Raw genomic sequence first — 25,571 nt, forward strand, 5'->3', positions numbered from 1 at the left:
TCAGCAGGAAAATAATAGTAAAACCCACCCCTTCCCCCACAACAACTTCGAGCCAAAGCCTGGCCTCATTCGAAGCTACAATGTGAGAACACTGGTCCTCGGGGTCTGGTACATTTCAGAGCATGCGCACTGCAGCCTCGGGGCGAGGAGGCATCGATCACCAGACATTAACCCGCTGATGCGGCGGGGACCTGGTCACATAAACTCACTACGTATCCAGCGTATCCAGCGGGACCCTTATCTCAAATACTTATTGGCCACTGTTTTATTCTGGACAAAGCCTTGCCACATTCAGGTTCTGGGCAGGAAGAAAACACTAAGCAGAATTTCTGAATCCATTCATTTTTTTTTCTCCAGTAAATATTGTCAACCTTGAATTAAACACATGTCAATTCTCCTTGCAGCAGATACTCGTGTAGAAGATAGGTACCAAAGTTAAAGAGTTAAGTCAGTTTTCAACAAAGTTCTCCTCAGAAAAATCATCTTCCATTTTCAGTACTTCATTTCAAAGAAAAATCGGTTACAATATAAAGAATCTTTTCAGGCCTATAATTTTGAAGAGTTGCAAGCTGCTAAGATATGTGAACAATCATAGTGAAAGCTTCGTAGAAAAATGGGGTTCCTCTACCTTTTGGGATTAATATGTGACTCTGAGAAACAGTAAATTGCTTGCAGTGATACTGATTAAAGTAATAAATCAAAAATTTTTTGATAGCATCTAAAAATAATAATTTCAACAATGTTACAGAAAAAACCTCATTTTTTCTTTCAGGTGATCCTTATTCCTGGGGCCCAAGAAGAAGTTTATTAGAATTGTACAGTACAAACCTATTGAAGTATGATTGATTCTTCACAAATAATGTACTTTATTAATCATATAAAAGCCTCCCATTTGCAAAGTTAACTCTGACTTGCTTTGGACACTTTAAGATAGCCATCTGGTGAGATGTGGGCTCTAACTAAAAACTATACAAACTAAATAACAACTGTAAAAGTTGTCATACTTCCTTCTACACAGAATGTTCTCTGAGGGCCTGAGCCCAATCTCTCAATTGTCTACATTTCTGATTTTTCAGGAGACACAAATGTCCTGAACTTGCAAACTTTATGTAGAGACTGCTGCAGAAATACGTTAGATCTGATGGGTATGACTGTAGACAACCAGTTCTAAATTGATTCTTTTTATTTCAGACTCACAATCTAATGCCACCATCAAAAATCACACTATGTGACGGAAGCCCGTGGCCAATGGCTCACGTGTATTTATGTGAATCAAACTGGATAAAGAAAGAGAGGCAATTTCTTGTGTTTTCAACTTCCATGTACTAAAAAGTTCAAAAACCAAACCTGGGGTTCTGCAAATACGTTCTTCATGTCGTTGATTGGGCCATATGCAACCCCACTGCCTTCGAAGAGGTATAACCATTTGCTGGTCATTTCTTCTTCAAACCTAGGAACAGACCCAAAAAAGAGGCATTTTTTACAAAGAAGGTATAACATTTTTTCTCATATGGCCCTCTTTTGAAGCAACCAGTAATGACAAGAATATGTTCCTTGGCTTTTCTTTGTTTCTAGTTTTGAGGATGTTGCCTAATGAAAACAACTTTGACTTGCCCCGGAGTGGTTAAGAATAGCCACCCGGCTCCCATTGTTGGAAGGTCTACCATTAGAGATATAATCCTTCCTATTTCTGACCCTGTGTGCTTTCTGACAGAGGATCCCTTGCAGAAGACACAGATTGTGTGGGGAATGATTTTAACTGAGCTTAAATTGTTGTGGTATTGAGCACTTTATAAATACAATAATATAGTTGCAATTGGGAGGGGATGTCATTGTGCAAAGTGTTTTTTAGGTCTCAGGCATAGTAGTACATCAGCTTAAGGTAAATTTCTCAAAACAAAAACAAATGTAGTTTTAAAAGAAAGCTATATGTTTGGGGTGCCTGGGTGGCTCAGTCAGTTAAGCGTTCAAATCTTGATTTCAGTTCAAGTCATGATCTCAGGGTCCTGGGATCAAGCCCCACCACTCAGGAAGGAGTCTGCTCTCACTCTACCTCTCTCTCTCTCTCTCTCTCTCAAATAGACAGTCTTTAATTTAAAAAAGAGAAATATATATGTTCTACCTCCATTATATTTAAAATATACCAGAATTAACAGCCGCAACACAACTTTAGCTACTTACTTGCAATACTACTTACTAATCAGAACAAATCTAGGTATGTGAAGACGGATCTATCTGTTTAGACAGCAACACTCAAATCCAGCCACGTCCTTTTCCTCTGTTTTGTTTTTTTTTCTGTAATTTACATTAGACTTCACAGATAAAAAGCTTATTTGAATGACTTTGTTTTCTCTCTTAGGTCTCAAGGAAAGGGGACCTAATTCATTGATGAGATTCACTGTTTTATATCTCCTCTTGTTAAGACAGTGGAACAGAAGTAAAATCTTGGATCCTCAGTCATAATTTGTAATATACGAAGAATATAGAATCACTAATTTTTAAAATAGCAAACTATTTCTAGTTAAGTAATAATCTAAGTGAAAAGAGATTTTTTAAAAAAAACATTAGGTAAAATAGACTATTGGCAGCAAGCAGAAGGCTTCACTACTATGGGCAGGCAAGTGGAAATATAGTAGAAATAGTATTCACAGACTTCTACTCAGCAATCGTAGACATAACTAGAATTAATCTTAGGTTTGCAGATGCCACGGGAAATTATAATGGAGAATGCACTATTTCTTCCACCGTTTACAACAAGGGTGGAAACAATATCAGTACTTTGAGGACACTTTTCTAATCTCACCATTTTGATGAATAAAGATTTTCCATTGTCCATTTTAATTAAAGGCAGTAATGTTAACTATGCCTACTTAGTACACAATCAAATACTTCACCTACATACTGAAAAGCATTCTCTTATGGGAACACCACCATGCAAGATGAAATGTCTTATATTAATCGATTCTTCACCTTATTTTTATTTTTTAAGGACTGTTAAAATCATCTCCTGGCCAAGACTTCCTAAGACATATATATCACCAGAATGATATATGCTGAAAGAATAAAAGAGATACTTTGAACCTGGAGCCCTTTCAACTGGGTGTCAATCATTTAAGTTTCCATAAGCAGAGCATTATCGTGGCTAACCTGATAAATTTTCAAGACAAGTGAATTTATCACCACCGGACTCACCCAAGTGGCCTCAAAGATCTGCACAGAAAATGCGTGTCAAGATCCCAGCAAACCCATAGCTGCAGGCCTGCCAACAGTACATTCAGGGGAATAGATGAAGTTTTAGTATTTATATAAGCTTTTCACCACTGGGCAAGAGAGGGGGATTTATTTCATGTTATGGAAAACAACGGATGCACTTTGGAAATGAGACTGGGGAGCGAGACAATGTCTGGAGCTGCGGTGGTGACCACTGTTTGTGGATGTGCGTGGGCGTGGGCGTGGAAGTGTTCATAAATGCCTTCAACTCGGCGGCCAGAGACAGAACATTGCGGCATTCTGCTGCTCCCAGAGGACACATCCATCATTTTCTTCTGAAAAATCTATCTCTTGATCTAAATCTGATGTGGAATCTTTTCCTTTATCTATGCAAAAAAGCTGAAAGCGCATGTTTTTATTAACCACAAAAATGCTGCTTGAAAAAAAAAATGGAAAGAGCTGCTCTAAATCACTTAGGGCAAAACAGTACTGAGGATAAGACAGGAAGGGTGTCCTTCCATGTACTGTAGGAAGCCTCAAAGCTTCGGCCTCCTCTGGGAAGTTACTTGGAAAACTCTTAAAACAAGTCAGATTTCATTGTGAACTTGCTAAATCAACCCATATATTCAATTTTAGATTTTTGCTGAATTCACTTCCTGTCAAGTGACTCATTTAGGAAGATGTAACATTAGTACGTGAAGAAGGACCTGAGTTTAAATTTCTTAGCATCAAAATGTTACTTAAAGAACAAACAAAAAACTTCTCTTTAGAGAATGGATTAAAGCTGCAGCCAAACCCAAGACAAGAGAGAAACTAAGAGATAGAGGCTGTGAAGGTAGTGTTGGACATAATTCTAACCTTAATGATTACTAAATGCAGGTTACCATGTCTTGTAGCTTTTCTCCTCACGAGCACATTGTAAGGGAAGTATTATTCTCATATGACCAAGAAGAAATTCAGGTTCAGAGAAATTAACTCACTTGAATTCATAAAGCTTCCTCCCCTCACCATACTTTTTTGAGGCATGACAGGCCAATAAAAATTATATATATTTACTTTGTACAACATGGTTTTTTAGAGTGCAGTGCTGTGCAGTGCAGTGATTTAATACAATACACATCATGAAATGATTACCACAATCAAATTAATTTACACATCCTTCACCTCATGGTTATCATTTGTGTGTGTGTGCATGCGTGTGTGTGTGTGTGTGGTAACATTTAAGATCTACTTAAGAACATTTAAGTATGAAATATGGCATTACCTCCAGTGACTGATTCTCAGAATTTTTTCATCTTATAACTGAAAGCTGGTACCCTATGCTCAGTTTCTCACCATTTCCCCCACACCCTAGTGCTGGACAACCACCATTCAACAGTCCGGTTCTGTGAGTTTGACTTTTTAGAGTCCACACATCAGTGAGATCAATGCAGTATTTGTATTTCTGTGTCTGGCTTATTTCACTTAGCACTTCCATCCTCTATAGCTCAAGATACATCTCCTTACACTAACACTCATTCATTCCTGACGCTTTTTGCAAGAGTTTGTTTTGTCCCAGACATGGGGATTACAAAAATAAAAACGTCCCTGTTGTCAAAGATCATACAGTCTAATGGAGAACACTGCTAAGGGAATTGATGATTTGCGGTGCAAGATGCCTTTGACAAAAATGAGTGTCCAGCCTACAGCTGAAGTACCAAAGCAGGAGACCTGAACTGGGCCTGGGGAGTCAGGAAAGAGTTCAAAAGCCAGGTGACATTTGAGCCAGCTGGCTGAGGGATAAGTTAGCATTTTCGATGTGGGAGATGGAAAGAAGGGCTTTCCAGAGAGAGCAATGTGTACAAAGACCCAACCTGAAAAAATTCTGAAATCTCCTGTGCCCTGAGTGGCAAAGGATAAAATGGGAAAAGAAGGTTAGAACAAGAGTGCAAGGCATCTTGTCTGCTATGCTGCGGCTATTGCTTTGCCACTGGCCATGAGACACCCAGAGAGGTCTTTCAGTGGGGGGCTGACATAATCAGTGTTAATACAGGGAATGGAAGAATCCAGATGAGACAACAGGCAAAAAAACTTGACAGGAGGCAACAGACTCTCTCCCTCTGATGCATCTTTAAATCTCCCCTTCTGGGGCGCCTGGGTGGCTCAGTGGGTTAAGCCGCTGCCTTCGGCTCAGGTCGTGATCTCAGAGTCCTGGGATCGAGTCCCGCATCGGGTTCTCTGCTCAGCAGAGAGCCTGCTTCCCTCTCTCTCTCTCTGCCTGCCTCTCCATCTACTTGTGATTTCTCTCTGTCAAATAAATAAATAAAATCTTTAAAAAAAAAAATAAAAAAAATAAATCTCCCCTTCTATCAATACCTTCCATGTTATTGTCAATAATAAACAAGTCTTGGGGGCACCTGGGTGGCTCAGTCAGTTAAGCATCTGCCTTCTGCTCAGGTCATGATCCCAGGGTCGCAAAACTGAGCTCCACATTGGGCTCTCTCCTTGCTGGGGACTCTGCTTCTCCTTCTGCCATTTACCCTGCTCGTTCTCTCTTTATCTCAAATATATAAATAAAATCTTTCAAATAATAACAATTTTTCATTAAAAAAAAAAGTTTTCTGGACATTCTTAGCTCTTTTGTTCCTATCCTATTTTCCATTTCCAGTCTGCCATGACTGCCTGAGGCTCTGAAATTTGACTTGTACACCAACACCTTTTCTTGCCCGATCACTAAGGGTCTTCAGGGACCATTCCCCAATATTCTTTTCATAGTCCTCATCCTATACGTTCTTTGTGCATTTGATCCTGTTGACTATCCTATCTTTATATCCTATGCTATTGTACTTATTGCATTTTTAATACTTCTGTGGCCATTTCTGTTTCTTTTATTAATTATTTTACCTTTTTCTTCCAGTCTCAATTTCCTTTGTACTCTTTTACTCATCTCAGTAATCCTGTCATCTCCATGAAGATGATACCCAAATCTATTTTCAGCCCTAACCTTCCCCAAGTCCCTCTTCCTAGCTACCATGGGGTACTTCTACTTAGATCCACTATCACCCCCATAAATACGACATGCCCATAGATGACTAAGACTTCCATTTCCCCCATAAACCTTGTATTTCTCCCTTGCCTGAATTCACACTCTTGGCTAAATTGGGAACTCTTTCTTTTCATCACCTCCTATAATTTACACATCATTGGCCTGTAGAATCAACTTTTCAACAGTTAGGTTTTATTTATCTAGTCCCACTGTTCCTACCACAATTCAAGTCCCTTGATTCTTCACACTTGAACTGTAGCAACAGTTGATTAAAACTTATTGCCTCCCAAGGGAAACAAGGGCAAAAATGAATTACTGGAACTTCATCAAGATAAAAAGCTTTTGCAAAGCAAAGGAAACAGTCCACAAACCAAAGACAACCTACAGAATGGGAAAAGATTATTTGCAAATGACATATCAGATAAAGGACTAGTATCCAAAATCTATAAAGAACTTATCAAACTCAACACCCAAAGAACAATCAAGTCAAGAAATGGACAGAATACATGAATAGACATTTTTCCAAAGAAGACATCCAGATGGCCAATAGACACATAAAAAGATGCTCAAAATCACTCGGCATCAGGGAAATACAAATCAAAACTACAATGAGATACCACTTCACACCAGTCAGAATGGCTAAATTAAACAAGTCAGGAAACGACAGATGTTGACGAGGATGCGGAGGAAGGAGAACTGTTGGTGGGAATGCAAGCTGGTGCAGCCACTCAGGAAAACAGCATGGAGGTTCCTCAAAAAGTTAAAAATAGAGCTACCCTATGACCCAGGAATTGCATTATTAAGTATCTACCCCAAAGATACAAATGTAGTGATCCAAAGGAGCACTTGCATTCCAATGTTTATAGCAGCAATGTCCACAATAGTCAAGCTATGGAAAGAGCCCAGATGTCCATCAACAGATGAATGGATAAAGAAGATGTGGTATATATATATAATGGAATACTACGCAGCCATCAAAAAATGAAATATTGCCATTTGTAATGACATGGATGCAACTAGAGGATATTATGCTTAGCGAAATAAGTCAATCAGAGAAAGACAATTATCATATCCTCTCACTAATATGTGGAATTTAAGAAACAAAACAGAGGAGCATAGAGAAAGGAAGAGGAAAATAAAATAAGACAAAATCAGAGAGAGAGACAAACCAAGAGATACTTTTAATCATAGGAAACAAACTGAAGGTTTCTGGAGGGGCAGGGGATGGGAGAAGGAGTAACTGAGTAATGGGCGTTAAGGAGGGCATGTGAGATAATGAGCACTGGGTTATAAGTTATAGGTATAAGCTATAAGTTATATAAGGTTATAAGTTATACACAACAGATGAATCACTGAACTCTACCTCTGAAACTAATAATACACTATATGTTAATTAAGGGAATGTAAATAAAATTAAATTAAAAAAATAAAACTTATTGCCTCCTATTTTCCTCCTTTCAGTAAAACGAATTTTAGTTATGTCTCAAATCTGTCCAACTGTCTCTTTCCCAAGGATAACTATCTTCTTTCACACTAGAGAAATAGACTGTTTCCTCACTGCTGTACACCCATAACTTAGAAGACAGTTGGCACTCAGTACTTGCTGAAGGAATATACAACTAATTGGTCAGAATTACAGGGTCTCAGTCATATTTCCTTGAATTAGTGGGGTGGATTACTTTATCCCAAAATCTTCCTGAGTCTAGGTTTATTTAGACATTGTGGCTAGGAGAAGGAAGACAATTTGACGGTCTTCATTTTAAATCAATATCACAGTATCTTCTCTTTTCCTTCTTCTCTTTTCTTTCTTCTTCCACCCAGTCTCTAAATTTTTCATGTCTTATCAAAAATAAATTTCAAGTTCCCAAGAACTAACTTACAAACATAATATTTCAATGTAGGGACTATGTTATCTAGAAAATTATAAGGTCTTAGGAACTCTAAAGACCTTAAAAATTATCTATTGTTTAGGGCACTTGGGTGGCTCAGTCGATTATGCACCTGACTCCTGGTTTCAGCTCAGGTCCTGATCACATGGCTCAGCCTAGCTTTGGTTTCCATGTTCAGTGGGAGTCTGGTGGGATATTCTCTCCCTCTGTCCCTTCCCCGACTTGTGCACTCTGTCTCTCTCAAATCAATAAATTATTATTTTCTATGTTCTACAAAACCATCCTATTATGTGCATTGAAAATATTTCTAATAATAAGGAGCATACTGGCAACTCACTTACTATAAGGATTCAAACACAGGAAGTGTACTAGAGTAGAAAAGGCAGGAGATGTAGATAGATCTGGGTTTGAGTCACAGCCCCCAGCACCTACCACCCATATGACCTTAATAAAAGTAAATAAATAAATAAATAAAAATATCAGTTAATAACATTCACAATTTTTCAAATCAAAGCTTAATTCTCACAACAGTCCTGTGAGATAGGTATCATTATTATGCTCATTTGAAACATGAGTAAACCAAGGTTAAGAGAGTTTAAGTAACCTTTTTAAGTCACATCAACATTAAGTAGTCAAGCTGGAAGTCTATCTTGCGTTCTAAGCCCAAGAGTTAACCATCATTTTCTACTGCTTGATTCTAGGTAGCAAAATCCAGAACAGACCAGACAAAGCTCTGTGAGTTATGTGCTGCCAAAGACCAGTCCCACAGAAGGCTGAAAAAGGAGTAGTTGAAGCCTAGCCTCTTGACTTTAGTCTTAACTGAGAACACTTTATGTACCAGACACCACAGGAAATACTTTGCACATATTATTTCTAGTATCATGATCCTGTAAGATGAGTTTTATTATTTTGATGACTAAAGAAATTAAAGCATAGAAAAGTCAAGTAGGAGGTATATATAAGAGAAAGCTACTAGCTCAAATCTATCAACTGGTGGGATCTTGAACTGGTCTTTCTCTAAGCTCATTCAATAGGGTAGACCAGCTAGAAGTCAGCATCAACCCAGTTAAGTCCAGCACATAGTGCCACCCTTATCATGGCAAATCAGAGCTGGGGGACAGAAGGAAGTTAACCCTGTACCGAGTGAGTCGCCTAGGCTTCAATATTCCCAATTTCTTTCCCACTGACCATTGATCAATTCTATGGTCCTATAATGTCTCATAATATTGACCACCATATTCCAGTCTGATCTTTTTAAGAATCTTATGAGAAAGGACAAGTTATCCCTATTTCGAAGATGAAAAAATTAAAGTGTAGTTGAGACTCATACTTCGGTCTTTGTATCCCAGGCTCAGAGCTCATCTCACTATGCACTGCTGCCATTTATGAAAGATAATCAACAAACAAATCAATAAATGAAATATATTTCCTAACCTCACCTAGCTTTGTGATGTTGGGTAAGTTTTTTAACTTCTCCAAGCTCCAATTTTCTCATCCGATGTAAGAAAATTACAGTTATAGATTGCTTAACACAGCACCAGCATATAGGGAGCACACAATAACTGCTATTTCACTTAGTAGTAGTGTCACTCACACTAAAAATAAATACAATAATAAAATATGTCTAAAATTGAAAATCCAGGGAAGGAATTTTAACAATTCATATAGCAGACCTTATTTATTGCTGATCAACTCTCAAGATATTCTAGGGTTATAAAAGTATAAGCATACACATGTCAAATCATTATGATGTGCACCTAAAACTAATATAATGTTATACATCAATTACAGTTAACCCTTAAACAGCATTGGTTTGAACTGTGTGGGCCCACTTACACACAATTTTTTTTCAGTAAATACAATACAGTAAAGGTATTTTCTCTTCCTTATGTTTTTCTTTTTTTTTAAGATTTTATCTTTTTATTCGACAAAGAGACACAGTAAGAGAGGGAACACAAGCAGAGGAAGTGGGAGAGGGAGAAGCAGGCTCCCTGCTGAGCAAGGAGCCCAAGGTAGGGCTCCATCCCAGGACCCTGGGGTCATGACCTGAGCCGAAGGCAGAGGCTTAATGACTGAGCCATCCGGGTGCCACTCATTTTGATTTTCTTAATAACATTTTCTTTTCTCTAGCTTATTTTATTGTAAGAATACAGTATATAGTATATATAACATGCAAAATGCATTAATGAACTGTTTACATTATGAGTAAGGTTTCTAGTCAACAGTAGGCTATTACTAGTTAAATTTGGGGGTAGTCAAAAGTTATACACAGATTTTCAACTGTGTGGGGGTCTGGGCACCACTGACCACCACATTGTTCAATGGTCAACTGTATATCTCAGTCAAAAATTATTTTTAATTTAAAGATAAAAAGTCAAAGTCTCTGGGACTTCTAAAGTGTATATACTTGCTACTCGTTATCTCTTTTTCTACAAAGTATCACTGTTTGTACTGAAGCTTCTTGGGGACTGGTGAAGACACAAGTATCAGGAATCTCCACTGGTCTTCACTATACATGGAAATTCCAGAGTAGCTAGTGACAATGCAGAAATTTCAGACTAAGCAAACACATTTCACCAGGCTAGTAACCCTGAGAGCTGAAATAGTTTAAAGAGGTACCAACATCAATATAGTTTGTAGAGAAGCCACAGAGGTTAAATCTTGTATTTTTTTGGTCTCATCCTGTGGTTCAGAGGAAGCCCAAAGTCTCAATTCCTGTTGGTGATAATGCCTACTGGGAGTCATGCTGTGTTCACAACTAGGTAAGGTCCCATTTCCCTGAGACACTTAGGCGCCCCTGGGACAAAATTTAAAAGTCAGTGACTGCAACTTGGAGCCTTTACCCTTTATCCTTACCACCCACTAGACTTTGTGAGATGCTCAAAGACACTTTCTCCCGTGATTTTCAGAGTTTCTTGAGCAGAGAGTATGGCAAGATTTGTGGCAAAAGTAAAATCATATCCTTCTTGGTTTCATGAATCTTTCCCCACTTTTGGGTCAGAACAGAAAAGTATTTCAAGGATAAACTATATGCACAGACTCTGTGACAAGACTTTAAATCTCTGAATCCCCTCAATCATTCCTCCACATAAAAATTCAGGACTCAAAAATGTAAGTTATTTTGGGGTTCTAGTTAGTTGTATTTTCAGAGAGGTTTTATATGAAAATCCAAATGTAACTTAACTAACATTGAAATACAACTTTATGTTGTAAAAACAATCTTCAATGCACACAATGATTTATTCATATAATTGGAAATATGAATCAATTTGCAAAAAGTTCACATTTTTGCATAAGTAGAAAAGTATACCTGGTCTTGTTATATACTGCTTCTATGGTAGAGTTGTAGATTTGCCAACCACGGTTTTCTGGAAATAAATTTCAATATTTATATATCCAGAACCCACACTCTTTTAAAATTTGTATACATCAGTTCCATCCCCTTACAAAAATAAATACAAATACATTTGTGGGTTTCCCCTAAGGGTGACTCTCCAGAATAGTGGAGACAAACTTCTCTTCACATGCCACCTTCTTGATTTACGAAAGACTGTGCCTTTATACTCCAAGTAATTTTGAAAAAAGAAAGAAAGAAAGAATGAATGAATGAAAAGAAAGAAATCTTGCAGAGCCTTAACAAAAACAATGGAGAACTGCAAAATACATTACACTGGAAGACAGTAAGAACTGAATATAACTTTGTAAAGATATGCTGTCCACATAACATAAAAGTTTTCAGAAGAGTTTATTTCAATATTATAGCAATGTTTCCCTAAGGTTTTTAAAAGAGAATTCAGGAATATTATCCACTAGAGTTAGTTCTTAAATTATTAAGTTTATTTTTTATTTTACTCTTGTAAAATATTTCAAACATACCAAAAAGTGCATGAAAACTATTAAAAAGAAAATAATACAAATATTTACGTCCCATCACCCACCCACATCATAAGAATCTTAACATTTTAGCATATTTGCCTCACATCTTTAAGGAACAAAATGTTACCAACACAGGTGAAGCCCCTTCTATACTTCTCCTTTACCTTATTGTCCTTTTTCTTCTCTTCAAAAGAAACACTGTCCTATTACATATGTGTATATATCTGTTTGGATTAATCCATGAGAGACACGAGGTATCATGTGGGTTTTTAAACTTAATACCGGAACTTGCTTTCTTATTGAACATTTTAATTTTAAGATCTATCTGTGTTCATACACAAGGATTTGGCTCAAGTGTTTTATCCACCGGGCACATTCCAGTGTGAATATTCCACAGTTTACCTTTCCTCCTGCTTGTGGTCTATCATTGTTTCTAGTCTCTTACTGCTACTTTCAATGCTTCAATGGAACCTCACACTTTTCTCTGTCTATTCCAACAGGACTGATTCCCTAAGGTATATATGAAGAAGCAGAATTGCTGAGTCGTAAAGTAGACACATCATCAGCTGCATTAGATATTGCCAGACTGTTCTCCAAAGAGATTGGTGCCGATTTTCCGTGCTCCATAGTGCCATCAACTTTTGTTATCACACTAAAGTGTTGTCATCAACTTTTGTTATCACACTAAAGTGTTGTCAGTCTTGTAGAGGTAAAATGGTATCTCATGATTACTTTAAATTAAGTTGCATTTCTCGCAGCTGGAGAAATTAAACATCTATTCACCACCTTAAAGGTTATTAGATGAGTTTTCTTTTTCTTTTCTTTCCTCTTTGTATTTTTTGCACATTTCTCGGATCATTTTTCTTTTTTTTACTGATTTATGCAGTTTCGATTTCTTCTAGATTACAGCTTGTCCTTTAGCCTTATTTACCTTTCCATACAGAAGCTATTAATTTTATGCAGACAAGTCATGATTCTTGTCCTGTAAGATTTTTGCTTTTCATGTTGACTTACGAAGTATATCTAACTTGTTAAGTTTGTCATGAGGAATTAAATGGAAGGCATATGTAACAGTGCGTGGTACAAGTCAGTGCTACATATGTCACATTAAATAGATAAAACTACACTTATATTATTGAAAAGGCAAAATGTTGGTAAGGAGGGGGAAGAAACTAGAAGTTTTGGAAACAAAAATTTGGTACAGGGCTACATTTCATAAGGTCTGACCAACCCAAACCAAAGCAATGGGATTCTGTAAGATCCGGGCTGAAGTCTACAAAAGCAGTAACTGTAAACAGGCCTGTGACACTTCTATAACCCACAGAGGAACAGCTGGAATTAGTTGGTCAGCGTTTCTACCGTAAACAGAACCACTGATTTAATATTTCCTGTAATCTTCTCAGACCTTATTTCCTCTTAGGAATTTATCTCTACTATTTTTGATAAATTATAGTTAAAGTTATCCTTTTCTCCCTCTAGCATTCACTAGCTCTCTCCTTCATCTGAATGACAAGCTACAGGCCCTACAGAAGATGGAGCGAAAGTCCATCCTGAGAACCCAGTCAGTGCCTTCCAGTACAGGGCCACTCAGAACCTTTCCTACAACTTGCTCTTAAACACATCAAGACACTTAGTAGGCTGAGTAGCCACTATTTCTTAAGTTACCACGAATTATCACCACATTCACAGTTCAGATCCATAGAAATGATCATTCACATTTCAGAAACATACTCTGTTTTGTACAGATTTTCAATGAAGTGCGGGTTATATGTTTAAACCGTTTGACCAGCATTTGCTGTGACTGTCCATACAGCCCAAGCAGCATCATTGCAAACATGATATAAGGAAGTTGCCCTCATTGCCAAGATCCAGTAATCACTTACATCAGGGCTTCTCACACTAAAAAGCAAGCCTCTTGAATTGAGATCTCTTTATTAAGAACCACTAGTACAGCAATAGACAATTTCTACAGAAAAAAATATTTAAATATCAACAGACACAAAAGAAGAAATAAAATCAATGATAACATTAGTATGCAGAAATAATTTTAGTTTATACATATTCTTTAGCATTTTTGCATGAATATACATTTTAAGAAATAAGAAGGGATCATACAGGTTTTTTCTTTTTTACTGTATTAAAATACACATGAGGGGCACCTGGGTGGCTCAGTGCTTTAAAGTCTCTGCATTCAGCTTAGGTCATGATCGCGGGGTCCTGGGATCAAGCCCTGAGTTGGGCTCTCTGCTCAGCAGGGAGCCTGCTTCCCCCAGCCCCTGCCTGCCTCTCTCCCTACTTGTGATCTCTCTTGCTCTGTCAAATAATAAATAAAATCTTTTTTAAAAATAAGTAAATAAAATGAAATACACATGAGATTTACCATCTCAACCATTTTTTAAAGTTATTTATTTATTTATTTATTTGGGAGAGAGTGAGCATGAAAGAGATCACAGAGGGAGAGGGAGAAGCAGACTCCCCACTGAGTAGGGACCCTCATGTAGAGCTCCACCCCAGGACCCTAAGATCATGACCTAAGCAAAAGGCAGACACTTAAATGACTGAGCCATGAAGGTGTCCCCTGCCCCTATTCTTGACTATTTTTAATTGTACAGTTCAATGGCATTAAATACATTCCAGCAGCCATCACCACCATTCATTCATATAACTCTTTGTTCTTATAAAACTGAAACTCTATACCTATTAAACACTAACTTCCCATGTCTCCTATTCTCCAGGCCCTAGCAAGCACCATTATACTTTCTGTCTCTATGATTTTGACTACTCTAAGTATCTCATATAAATGGAATCACACAGTACATGTCTTTTTGTGGCTAGCTTGTTTCACTTAGCGTAATATCTTCAAGGTTCACCCACGTCAAGAATATTACAGAATTTCCTTCCTTGTTAAGACTAACTAGAAGTTACAAAACATTTCTGAAAAACATTAAAGACTTAAATAAATGGAAACAGGTCTCAGGTTCATGGATTAGAAGACTTAGTATAGTTAAAATATCAATATTAATTCAAAGCAAACAATAGATTCAGTGCATTTCCTATTGGAATAGGAACCTGTAGAAATAGAAAAACCCATCCTAAAATTCAAATGGAATCTCAAGGAACCCAAATAGCCAAAATAGTCCTGAAAGAGAACAAAAGAGAAGACTCACACTTCCTGATTTCAAAACTTATTACAAAGCTGCAGTAATCAAAACAGTGTGCTTTTTTGTATAAAGATAGACATAGAGACTAATAGAAGAGACAGCCTAGAAATAAACTCTCACATTTACAATCAGATGATTTCTGATATGGTGCCAAGACCATTCAAGGGAGGAAAGGACAATTTTCTTGCAGCTAGTGTAGGGAAAACTGTATATCCACATGCAAAAGAATGAAGTTGAACTTATGTAACACCATATACAAAAATTAACGCAAAATGGATCATGGACCTAAATGTAAGACCCAAAACAATAAAACTCGTGGAAGAAATCACAGGCCAAAAGCTTCACAATATTGGATTTGCCAATGATCTCTTGGATAGGGCACCAAAGGTATGGGTAACAAAAGAAAAATAGACAAATTGGGCTTCATGAAAATTTTACAAATTTGTACATCAAAAGACACAATTCATAAAGTAAAAAGGCAAAGCACAGAATGGGGAAAATATTTGCAAATCATTTATCTGATATAGGATTAATATCCAAAATATACAGAGAACTCCAAAAACTCAAGAACAAAACCACACAATTAAAAATGGCCCAAAGGACTCGAACAGACATTTCTCCAAAGCACATGAAAAGATGCTCACCATTAATCATTATGTGAAATGCAAATCAAAACCACAAAGAGATGCCACCTCATGCTCATTAATATAGTTACTATAAAGAAAAAAAAAAAAAAACAGAAAACAGAACCACAAGTGTTAGCAAGGATGTGGAGAGACTGGAATACTCATGCGCTATAGGCAGAAATGTAAAATGATACAGCCACCTAGAAAACCATATGGATATCCCTCAAAAAATTAAAAATAGAACTTCCATGTGACCTAGCAATTCCACTTCTGAGTGTATACACAAAAGGAGTGAAAGTGGGGTCTCAAAGATGTATTTGGACATGTGTGTGCATAGCAGCATTATTCACAGTAATTAAAATGTGGAAGCACCCCAAGTGTCCATGGATGAATAAATGTTCACAACATTTTGCAACCATTTGAAATCTGGCAATCATATGTCCAATGGTCAAGGAAGAGTTACCTACTACGGCATTTGGATATTTGTATTATTTTCCTATGGTGTGTGAATATTGCTTCAATAAACATCCTTGCAGCTAAATCTCTGTACATGATCTTATTTCCTCAGGATTCATTCCTAGAAATGAAAAAATTTTAAATGTGCATAATTTCAGAACATTTTTATATTTCATTCACTGAACAGGTATTTACTGAGTTCCTACTAACTGCTAGGAAATGTCTAGGGTCATTGGAGTGAATAAAACACAAAAGTTCTCATCTTCTTGAAGCTTGCCTAGGAAAGAGAATAAATGAGTAAAATCCATATTACTTGTGAAAGTGCTATGGAGAAAAGTAAAGTAGAAAATAAACCCTTTCCATGAGTGCTTGCACTATTAATAGGATGACTTAAGAAAATCTCAAGGAAAAGAATAAATGTTGTCAAATGCATCGTATGGACAGTTTCTCTTACAAAAACTCAGAAACTTGGTATTATTTTTATCATTTGATTTGCTTTTTCCCAATTTGATAAGCCAAGGGGGGGGGAAAGCATTTTTGCTAATTACTAACACTGTTGATTATTTGTATATCTTGATTTACAAAATGCCTGACAATATTCTTTCAACAATTTTCTACTGGGTTTTCCTCTTTCTCATTAATGTGTGAAAGGTTTTGACAGGTTTTGTATTTACCTTTACCTTTTATTTATGGTGGTTTTTACTGTATGGAATTTTTAGAATAATTCTGATTCTCAAGGACATAGGTTTAATGAAATTAGAAGAACCCATAATTACTCATTTGTGTTATCCTGTATCACATACACAATAATCTCAGAATAACTATTTTAATCTTACTACAAATATGACTTAAAAATTTTTTTTTGGGCTCTGTGGCTCAATTCTACCCCCATGTTTAATGTTCTGTATCTATGTATCTACACGGTCAGAATACACTACCACTGTTCAGACTATCCTTTCCACTCTCATTTGGTTATATTATATGTATTTCACATGTATAAATGAGGCTTGCCACCAGTCTTTAGGTCAATATCTCTACAGTCAATTTTGTTATCTGAAGCTCAATCTTTAGTAGATTACTGAATTCTCACATAATTACTAAAAATTTGTATCCTTTTTGACTTTAAGGTCAGGTTTAGTGCATATGAATTTTCTTCTTTGAGTATCTTAAAATGTTATGCCCCGCCCCCCCTTTTTTGGGCACATTGCTCCTGGGGAAAAAAAGTCTGATAATATAAATTCTTTCCCTTATAAATTCTATGTTCTTTTTGCCTAAAGATTTGAAGGATATTTTTTTTTCCTTTAAAGTCCAATAATTTTACTATGTCTTAGTGTTGTTTTTTAGAGTCAATACTCTTGGGTACATGGTAAGCTATTCCAATATATAGCTTCAAATGATTTCTTTTAACCCCAGGAAATATTCTTCAATTACAGTGACTATCTTAAAAGTCTGTGAACAGATATTATTATGTTCTTACATATTAAAATGTCTTTATGAATTAAACAACCTCTCGCTTAGGCTACCAAATATGTGAGGAAACCACATACAGAAAGGAAGGAAATGAACACAAAATTCAGTGTAGCTGCTCCTTTTTCCCAGGAGGCAACAGGAAGATGACATAGGTTAGTAACACACAGATGGACTCACATTCTGGTTTTTGAATGGGTACAGCTTTCATGGGCATTCATTGATTATTTTGCTTTAACATTTAAATCAATATTAACCTATTTTTTAATGTTTTTATTTTTTTTAAGATTTTATTTATTTATTTGACACGGGGTTGGGGGTGGTGGCAGACAGAAAGGGAGAAGGTTCCCCTTGAGCAGGGAGCCCAATGTTGGGCTCCATCCTAGGAGCCCAGGATCATGACCTGAGCTGAAGACAGACACTTAACTGAGTCACACAGGCGCCCCTTACCTATATTGCTTAAAATGTCTTTTTTGACATGATGTACTTTAGTTTGTGTTTCTATACTTTATAAACACCCTATTGTTCCTATATTTGTTTTTTTCCCCTTTGTTAGTTTCATACCTTGGAGACTCTTGTAGGTCATGTGTTTTTCCCCCCCACCATTTTCAACATTTGGTACTTTCCTCAAATTCTTGTTTGAAATACATTTTTCCACTGCTTTTCAATTTTTACAACTTTCTTTATTTTCACGAAGAATTATCTGTGTTGATTCCCTCTTGTGTTCCTTCTAATTTAATCTTGATTTTTTTCTTTTGTACCTAATATTTTCCTGAGTTCTTTCGCTTAATTTCTGTGTGTTTCAAATTCAAAGTCAAGTTATTCTTTCATATTTTCTATCATTATTAGTGTCTTTTACTTCATTTTTATCTGTTGTATGAGTATGTCTTTATGGCATATTTTTATTACCTACAGGAATATGATTCTACTTATTTTCTTTTTTAAATTTTATAAAAAGTCTGTATAGAATTTGAGTCTCAACACTTTTATGTTACTTTCAGTTTTTTACCTAAAATTAGTTTCCCTGAAATACTTGAAGAATTCCATCTTCAGGCACCTGGGTGGCTCAGGTGGTTAAGCCACTGCCTTCGGCTCAGACCATGATCCCAGAGTCCCGGGATTGAGTCCCGCATCCAGCTCTGTGGGGAGTCTGCTTCTCCCTCTGACCTTCTCCTCTCTTGTGCTCTCTCTTACTCTCTCTCTCTCTCTATCAAATAAACAAATAAAATCTTTAAAAAAAAAAAAAAGAATTCCATCTTCAGTATTTTTGTGCAGTATTTAAAAAAATATATAGGGTAGCCTGCTTTCCAAAACTTCCTGGCTCTGTCCTCTCCTCTTTTATCTGTATGTTCTGTCCTTGTCTGTCAGGTCCATATCCTGCTCAATTTTTATTTCACCCCCTGAAGTTTTTCAGCATGCAGTCCTCTCCTGGAGGGTGATTTTCAACACTTCAGAGCAGCTACCCTGTCCCAGTTTCTTCAGAGCTTATCAGGAACCCCCTGCACTCAGCTCCTAGTTTCGGTTGCTGTCCTCAGAACTGCTCTTCCCATTCTGAAGAAAACCTCTAGGTTATCCTGGACTTGCACTCAAGTCTATGAGAGAGGCCCCAGTGCTACCTTCCATTATTTCCCTTACAGATAGAGGCTGCTATTATTCAGGTCCCATGGTTTTTGGTGGAGGTTCTTTGGAATTCAAGAAGATTCCTTGTCCTCTTGTTGTAAATGTTTTCCATGGTTTTTTTTCTCATTTTGTTCCAGTAGCTCAGTTTTTATGTGGAGATTTGGGAGATCCAAAGACAAGGCTGCCACCACAATGTCCCCAGAAATTTAAGGGTGTTATTTTTTAAGAAATTTGGAGACACTTCCCTATAGATTACAAGTCAGCTGCCATTCTGAGCTGCAAAGAAACTCATTTATGATTCAATTTTTATCATTTTTCCTGGCCATGTTCAACCTCATTGCCAAACTGGGAGTCATCTCTTCATTGTTTGCTACTAGTCCTGAGCAGGACTCAAACATAGAATGCAGGTGATTAGTGATATCTACCTCTTCTACTGACTTAAAATACACATTCAGTGCATCAGCATCATATTGAACATAGTCTAAATCCAGGTATATGGTAATGGAAAACAACATACCATAGAACGCAAGCCTGCAACTGCTCCTTAATTTTCTTGTTTCAAAACACTGTTTTTTAATGCATTTCTACTGAATTTGATTTACACTCACTAAACAAAAGATATTTTAGGATGAAGTATGAAATTCTACTACTTAGGAAAAGGGCACATTATTTTGTTACTGTACACAACACATTGACATGAAAATGATATGAAGGAAAAGAGTTATAGGATAGAGAATGCTATTTTTTTATTCCAAAGAATCCCAGAGGTAGAATGAGTTCTATTGACAATGTCCTCCAAACCTCAGAACCCGGAAGCCTTGTCACCCCACCTGCTTTTCCACGTCAATAGTGCAGGAGGTACTCTGCCAGGGAAGACAGTACTTTCCAAAGGAACCCACTTCACATTTGGAAATCTCTGAGCTAGAATTCTAATTTTCCAATCTTTCTGCTCCTTTCTTTTCCTTTCTAGCTCCACCCACCCTGGTCTCCTTTCCCAGACAGAGAGCCTAAGATTCCTTCCAGATGAGAACCAATGCTGTAAATGGTAGAACACAACTGTTCACATCTATCCTAGAATCTGGCTCTGGAAATGTCTTCCCATTGATCCTTGTTGAGTCCTGAGGAGCCTCATACCATGTTCCTCTCCACATCAGTCATTTAATATTTTAAAACAGCGGACCATGGCCTTCCGTCATGTCCTCTCTTCTCTAAGCTAAACACCCTGACATCCTTTACCTCTGCCTCAACTTGGCACACATAAAGAATTTAAACAATTCGCAGCCTACCCATCAGTAGAGAAAAACATTTTATTCACAGGGAAAAGATGAAAATAAATCATCACAGAAAAACATGCTCAGTCCCACTTGTAATTTAAGAAATGCAAGTTAAATGATTTGAGGTATCATTATACACTGTAGGAAATGGGAAAAAAGTATGGTTACATATTACTGAGGTCCTACAAATTAACTCAGATTTTCTTGAAAACAATCTGTTAAGAAGTAATACGAACTATAAATCTGTTCATGCAGTTTGAATGATTCCATTTGTACAGTGATATTCAAATCAAAAGCTTCTAATGCAGTAAAAAAGTAAAAATATCCTGAATGCCTAGAAAACAGCAAAATGCCTTTGTATACTACAGAATATTTATACAACAGGTTAGTACATAAGCAATTTAAAGTAAATATATAGCCAATATACACTAAATACTTTATACAATATACACAAAAATACTTTAGGAAATGCAAAAACAGAACTCACAATTGTATGTGCATATAATTATATCTAATTATGTATATACATTAACAAAACTCCACAAAACAATTTGGCAAGATATAAATAGCCCTAACTGTTCATCGTATTCTCTCTTTTTTTCAAAATTTCTCAAATCCTTAAAAGAAATCAAGATGATTAAAGCAGTCTCATGGCTTTGAGAAGAATACGGGGATCCCCACTAACCATTAAGTACTATGGAGCAAGAAAGGGCCTGACTCATTTTCTGTTGTATCCTTATACCAGGACAAAGCCTGCCTTTCGAAAGCTGACCTTTCTATAGCATATTCTATCTGCCAACCACTGTTCTAAGCTCTTCACATGGTTTACATATTTAATACAACAAGTCTGTAACATAAATACTATTATCGTTCCCATTTGATAGATGAGGAACCCGAGGCAGTGAGGGGTTTAAGTGACTTGGCAAAGTCACAGTCAGTCAAAGATCCAGGATGAGAACACAGAGAGTATGAGCTCTCTGCATTTACTCTCTCTGGAAGCTGAGAAAGGCAACTTACCTAGGAAACCCTTTTCCATGGTGGCCCTGTGCCAAGTGCTCTCAAACATTATCTCACTAAATCATAGGAGCAATGTTGCAAGGATGCATTATTACTGCCCGTTCATTAACACGAAGAAAGTGGGTTTGTTCACTTGCTGTGGAATCTTGGAAAAGTCACCCCAAGACACAAAAATGATGCTTCGCAGAGCAGGAGCTCAATGTATTTGTTGAATGCGGGACTTGAAAATAACTTTTAAATACTTAAGAAAAAGAATGAATGCTGGAACACTGAAAAGAAATAAGGAAAATAAAATAAAATAAAAAGAAGAAGAAGAACAAGAACAAGTTGTAAGACTTAGCAGCCAAGGGATGCCTGGGTAATGCAGCCGGTTAAGCATCTGCCTTCAGCTCAGGTCATGATCCCATGGTCCTGGGATCGAGTCCCACACTGGGCTCCTTGCTCAGCAGGGAGTCTGCTTCCCCTTCCACTTGCCATTCCCTGTGCTTATGTTCTCTCTCTGTCTCTCTCTGACAAATAAATAAATAAAATCTTAAAAAAAAAAAAAAAGACTTAGCAGCCAACATGATTTTCTTAGAGGCAAATAACACCAAGCCGATCTATTTTCTTTTTTGATTGGGTTCTAGACAGGTATGTGAGAGAAATACTGCGGCAGTGTTCCTGGATTCCACCAAAGCTACTCACAGGGTCATTAAAAATATCGTTTGTGGATAAGTTGGAGAAATGTAGTTTGCATAATGACCTAATGGGTAAATTTGAAGCCAGGCAACCATACACCCAGAGAGTTCGGTTTCAATCCTAGGGAGTAAGGGTGGTTTCTGTTGAAATTAAACGAGCATCGGGATGATGTCATATTGGTTAGGTTTGTGCATAACAAGACATTGGTAGAGACAGCAATCAAGTTGGCTTAAACAGAGCCAATTTTGTCTTAAACAAAATTAATAGAAAATGTATTGAAGTCCAAAAATAATAAATGCACAGAGAAACAGGGCTTACTGGTAGCCAGAGTTGTTTTCTTTTTTTAAAAAGGTGATTTGTGGTTACTCAATGCATGTCAATATGCCACAGAGCTGCCAAACAAGAGTGAAAGCTCAGACAACAACAGAACTCCTACCCCAAACACATTAACTATCATTCCACGATACCACCTCCTGGCCTGTACCCACAAGAAGTAACACTGACCTCAGGCCTGCCGTACGCCAGGCATTTTGCTGAGAGCTTTACCTGTGTGCACTCACTCACTCAATGCTTTCCACAATTCTAGAGGTAAGGATTATTATTACCATCCCGCGAAATCTAGACTATCAAAGTCACACAGTTTGCCTAATCACTTACAATTAATAGGACAGGACATGTGTTGAAATCTGAGCAGTCTAATTCTAGCTTCAGCTTCTGTTAACCACAATTCTATTAGGCCTTTCTAGCCCTCTTGACACTCATGGCTCTGGGGGACGTGGATGCCGCAGGCCATGTGCCCTTGACCAGCATGAGTTCAGCTACAGCTTAAGAGAGTTCCAGCCTGCTGATGGCTTCCTGTCTCATATTCCTGCCCCTTTTCCTTCTAGGTGGGCTTTCTCCAGCAGGACAGGAGTTTGCCAGGCCACGCCTGCAGGGGCAATCCTCAAGCACTTGGGAAATGAGATGGTGGATAAAGGACCAATATCCCCATTCTCTGGTGAGATGATTCTGAAGCATGATCCACACTGTTTTCAATGTTCTCAGCAGGACTGAGCCCCAGCTGCCCTCAGGGCAACCTACTCTTTCATGCACCCTTTTCTGTCCTATTTTCCTCTTGTTTGTGTTTCATGAGATCATTTCCCTAATAAACTACCTATACCCAAGTCCTTGCATTAGGGTCTGCTTTGGGAGAAACCCAACTAAGATACCACCCTGTGCTACTTCTGAATCACTCTGAAATCTTCCACTAACTTCAAGTAATTAAGTAATTACTTAATTTCTTTAAGAATTTAAGTAATTTGTCTTTTTTTTTTAATTTTTTATTTTTTATAGACATATATTTTTATCCCCAGGGGTACAGGTCTGTGAATCACCAGGTTTACACACTTCACAGCACTCACCAAAGCACATACCCTCCCCAATGTCCATAATCCCACCCCCTTCTCCCAACCCCCCTCCGCCCAGCAACCCTCAGTTTGTTTTGTGAGATTAAGAGTCACTTATAGTTTGTCTCCCTCCCAATCCCATCTTGTTTCATTGATTCTTCTCCTACCCACTTAAGCCCCCATGTTGCATCACCACTTCCTCATATCAGGGAGATCATATGATAGTTGTCTTTCTCTGCTTGACTTATTTCGCTAAGCATGATACGCTCTAGTTCCATCCATGTTGTCGCAAATGGCAAGATTTCATTTCTTTTGATGGCTGCATAGTATTCCATTGTGTATATATACCACATCTTCTTGATCCATTCATCTGTTGATGGACATCTAGGTTCTTTCCATAGTTTGGCTATTGTGGACATTGCTGCTATAAACATTCGGGTGCACGTGCCCCTTTGGATCACTACGTTTGTATCTTTAGGGTAAATCCTTGAGGTAATTTGTCTTTTTAATTATATCATGGATAGCTCTGCCATTCATTATATGTGCTTTGATTGTTTTATGTTATAAGCTAAACTAGAGCATGTCTTGGGGGAAAGTTAAAGGGGTTAGCATGAATTTCTTTTAGGTCACCAATAAACCCAGTAGTAGTTTTGGGGAAAGGAAAATGGCAAAATAACGGAAGACGTATATGAGACAGGAATTCTGAACTTAATCACTGTAACTCAAGTGAAATGTAGGTCTTCGCCTTCCTTATCACCCACCAGTGGACTCTCAGTACCGAATTACAGAATGCCTCATTATCAGAAACATCTCTGAAACGCATGAGTTCTGGAAATCATTTTCTTCTTGGATAAACTCAAAGGGAGTTAGGAGGACTCAGAAAAAAATAAACCAACCTAGGCTGGCAAACTGGAAAACCAAATCATGCCACCATTTGTAGATCGCAATTCTACTCTTCTAACTCCGAGAGTACTCTCCCCTCCCCCAGGAGTACTTTTAGAAGGCAATGAAGTGTGAATGACAAATCAGTAATGCTCCGAGGCTGCTATCTTATAGAATGAACAATGCAGACTTCAAAACAGCTTGGGAATGGGAAAAACAAAGGCCGCTTGGGAAGGTGTCCTAAATGCGATCTTACTTTGTAGCTATTTTTTTTTTTCCTGGAAAATAATATTTTAATAATTACATGTTGTCTTTTACTGCTATTGCTGCATGGAAAAAAAATAAGGTCACACACTATCATAAAATTATTGACATTTCTCAAATATACAGCTTTTGCATGTACATGTTGCTTTAAGATGCTTCATATGGTTACTGTTACAACAAATATGTAAGTTTTATTGAACAACACCATAAACAACCACAAAAAGCATGCATAAATTGTTAGGAGATTCTGCTATTTATGGCAGAATTCATTGGTGGACTGTGTTTCATCAAAATAATCTTTCCCCCACTGAAAAATTAAAACTTTTGTAGCACACAAACAAAAGACATGGTACTTTTTCTTCTTACCCAATTTTACACTTTCCCTCCTATAAGTCAAAGCAAAGGATATATACAACTTTCTCGGGAAATTTATAAGGAAGAAAACTACATGTGAAAACAAGTAAAATGCATAGGACATTATCATAAAAATTTAGCTACTTATCTAGATTAACATTAAGGTTAGAAAAAAATCAAAACTACCTTTGATTTTGATATTTATACCAAGTCAAATTAAGAACATGAACTAATGACAGGAGGCATTTCCTTAAATAGCATTAAATTCTTACCTTTATTTTGACCTCTATGATCCATGCTAATCTCGGCCCTCAATGACCAAATGCTTATAATAAAACTGTTGGTATGTTTACCAACTAGGTCAGAGCACAGAATTTATTTTTTGGT

General features: G+C 37.2%; 1 protein-coding gene across 14 annotated transcripts in view; it reads right to left on the bottom strand.

The window, feature by feature from the left end:
- Positions 1-25,571, bottom strand: part of SUGCT (succinyl-CoA:glutarate-CoA transferase) — a 787,044-nt gene that overhangs the window by 379,623 nt on the left and 381,850 nt on the right. For all 14 annotated transcript variants that reach the window (XR_004276715.1, XM_032304187.1, XM_032304179.1 and 11 more), the window contains one exon: positions 1,348-1,450. Coding sequence is in view for 13 of the 14 variants with exons in the window: in XM_032304187.1 (XP_032160078.1) it covers positions 1,348-1,450 (103 nt within the window). In the remaining variant the exon portion in view is untranslated. The remainder of the gene's footprint in view (positions 1-1,347; positions 1,451-25,571) is intronic.

This window comes from Mustela erminea, chromosome 11 (assembly GCF_009829155.1).
Source record: "Mustela erminea isolate mMusErm1 chromosome 11, mMusErm1.Pri, whole genome shotgun sequence".
Lineage (NCBI taxonomy): Eukaryota > Metazoa > Chordata > Mammalia > Carnivora > Mustelidae > Mustela > Mustela erminea.